This window comes from Penaeus monodon, chromosome 23 (assembly GCF_015228065.2).
Source record: "Penaeus monodon isolate SGIC_2016 chromosome 23, NSTDA_Pmon_1, whole genome shotgun sequence".
Taxonomy (NCBI): domain Eukaryota; kingdom Metazoa; phylum Arthropoda; class Malacostraca; order Decapoda; family Penaeidae; genus Penaeus; species Penaeus monodon.
This window is the reverse complement of record NC_051408.1, coordinates 39,603,098-39,604,518: the sequence shown is the minus strand read 5'-3', so window position 1 is coordinate 39,604,518 and position 1,421 is coordinate 39,603,098. Positions and strand designations below refer to the sequence as shown.

Sequence of the window (1,421 nt, the reverse complement as noted above, 5' to 3'; positions counted from 1 at the left end):
TGAACGAAATACCGAAATATTATATATAAAGGTCTACCCTTCATTGCATTTCATATTTCTCTTATCCATTCTTTGATTCTTGAAAATGCAAAATCATCATCCAAGCAAAGAAAACCAAGTAAAGGGGAACTAAAGCAGCTTTTTGGGACTAATAATATATTATTTATTTTCTTTTAGTGAAAAAGATTCGTATATCTTATTAAGAGCGGAAATAGACGACTTATTATTATTGTTTTTCAATATCATTTTTCTGGTTATTTCGAATGTGAAAGTTTTCCCAAAATAGCAATCTTCGTTTATTATGTCCTTTCTGATATAAAGTAGAATTTACTCGTTCAAAGGATAAAAGTTCAGTTCTCAGGAAACTGGAATATCCATTCTTTTATGGATAAACTCAGTAGATAGTTGGTAAACAGTTCAAAAACAATTCAAACTGTATTATTTACATTTTCTTCAACTCTTATGATTTTTATATGTGTATTTGTATTATATACAGTAAGGAAATTCTGATGCAACTCCACTTTTTAAGAATCTTTATTAAAGAATTCGTTCAGCATTTTTTTCTTCTTTTTGCAGGCTCGTGAGACCCTTTTCTGCTCAGTAGTATTCATGGGAATCATCGAATACATCGTCGTCAAGGACTCTGATAACAGTGGCTCCGGAATGACCAAAACCGCCCGCTCCTCTGAAACCACCACCTCCAACAGCGCCTCTGAAACCGCTAGCTCCTCCAAAACCGCCGGCTCCTCCGGCACCACCTCCAAAGCCACTTCCTCCGGCACCGCCTCCGAAACCACCAGCTCCCCTGAAACCGCTTCCGAAACCGCTTGCTCCTCCGGCACTACCTCCGAAACCGCCAGCTCCTCCGGCACCGCTTCCAAAACCGCTAGCTCCTCCGGCACCGCCTCCGAAACCGCTAGCTCCTCCGGCACCGCCAGCTCCTCTGAAACCGCCAGCTCCTCCGGCACTGCTTCCGAAACCGCCAGCTCCTCCAGCCCACCTCCGAAACCGCCAGCTCCTCCGGCACCGCCTCCGAAACCGCCAGCTCCTCCGGCACCGCCTCCGAAACCGCCAGCTCCTCCGGCACCGCCAGCTGTAGAAAAGCTGGTCCTGCCTCGGCTAGGATAAGTTCCGGCCCCAACCAGCTGGGCCTTCACCACCGTCGTGCCTCGGCTCCGGCCTCTGCCTCCGCGCCCATAGCCAGCTCCTCCTCCCGCAGTCACGGCGCACAGCAGTGACAGAACCACTGCCGCCTTTAGCTGCAATGAGTGTCGAACTTAGATGTTTGGATACCCCAGTAAAGGAAAAATATTTCGATAAAAAGAATAACGAATTATTTTGCTTCGTTTGAACAAATCTAATATAGATTGGATACATACATACATATGCGGGCGCGGGGGTACTTGTGTGTGTACTTCGAA

The 1,421-nt window shown here is 46.2% G+C and overlaps 1 protein-coding gene across 1 annotated transcript in view; it reads right to left on the bottom strand.

Moving 5' to 3' along the window:
* Positions 1-518: 518 nt before the first annotated feature.
* LOC119588418 (glycine, alanine and asparagine-rich protein-like) overlaps positions 519-1,421 on the bottom strand; it is a 2,108-nt gene continuing 1,205 nt past the window's right edge. Inside the window, exon 2 of the mRNA XM_037937091.1 lies at positions 519-1,259. Coding sequence (XP_037793019.1) covers positions 525-1,259 — 735 coding nt within the window. The 3' untranslated portion in view covers positions 519-524. The remainder of the gene's footprint in view (positions 1,260-1,421) is intronic.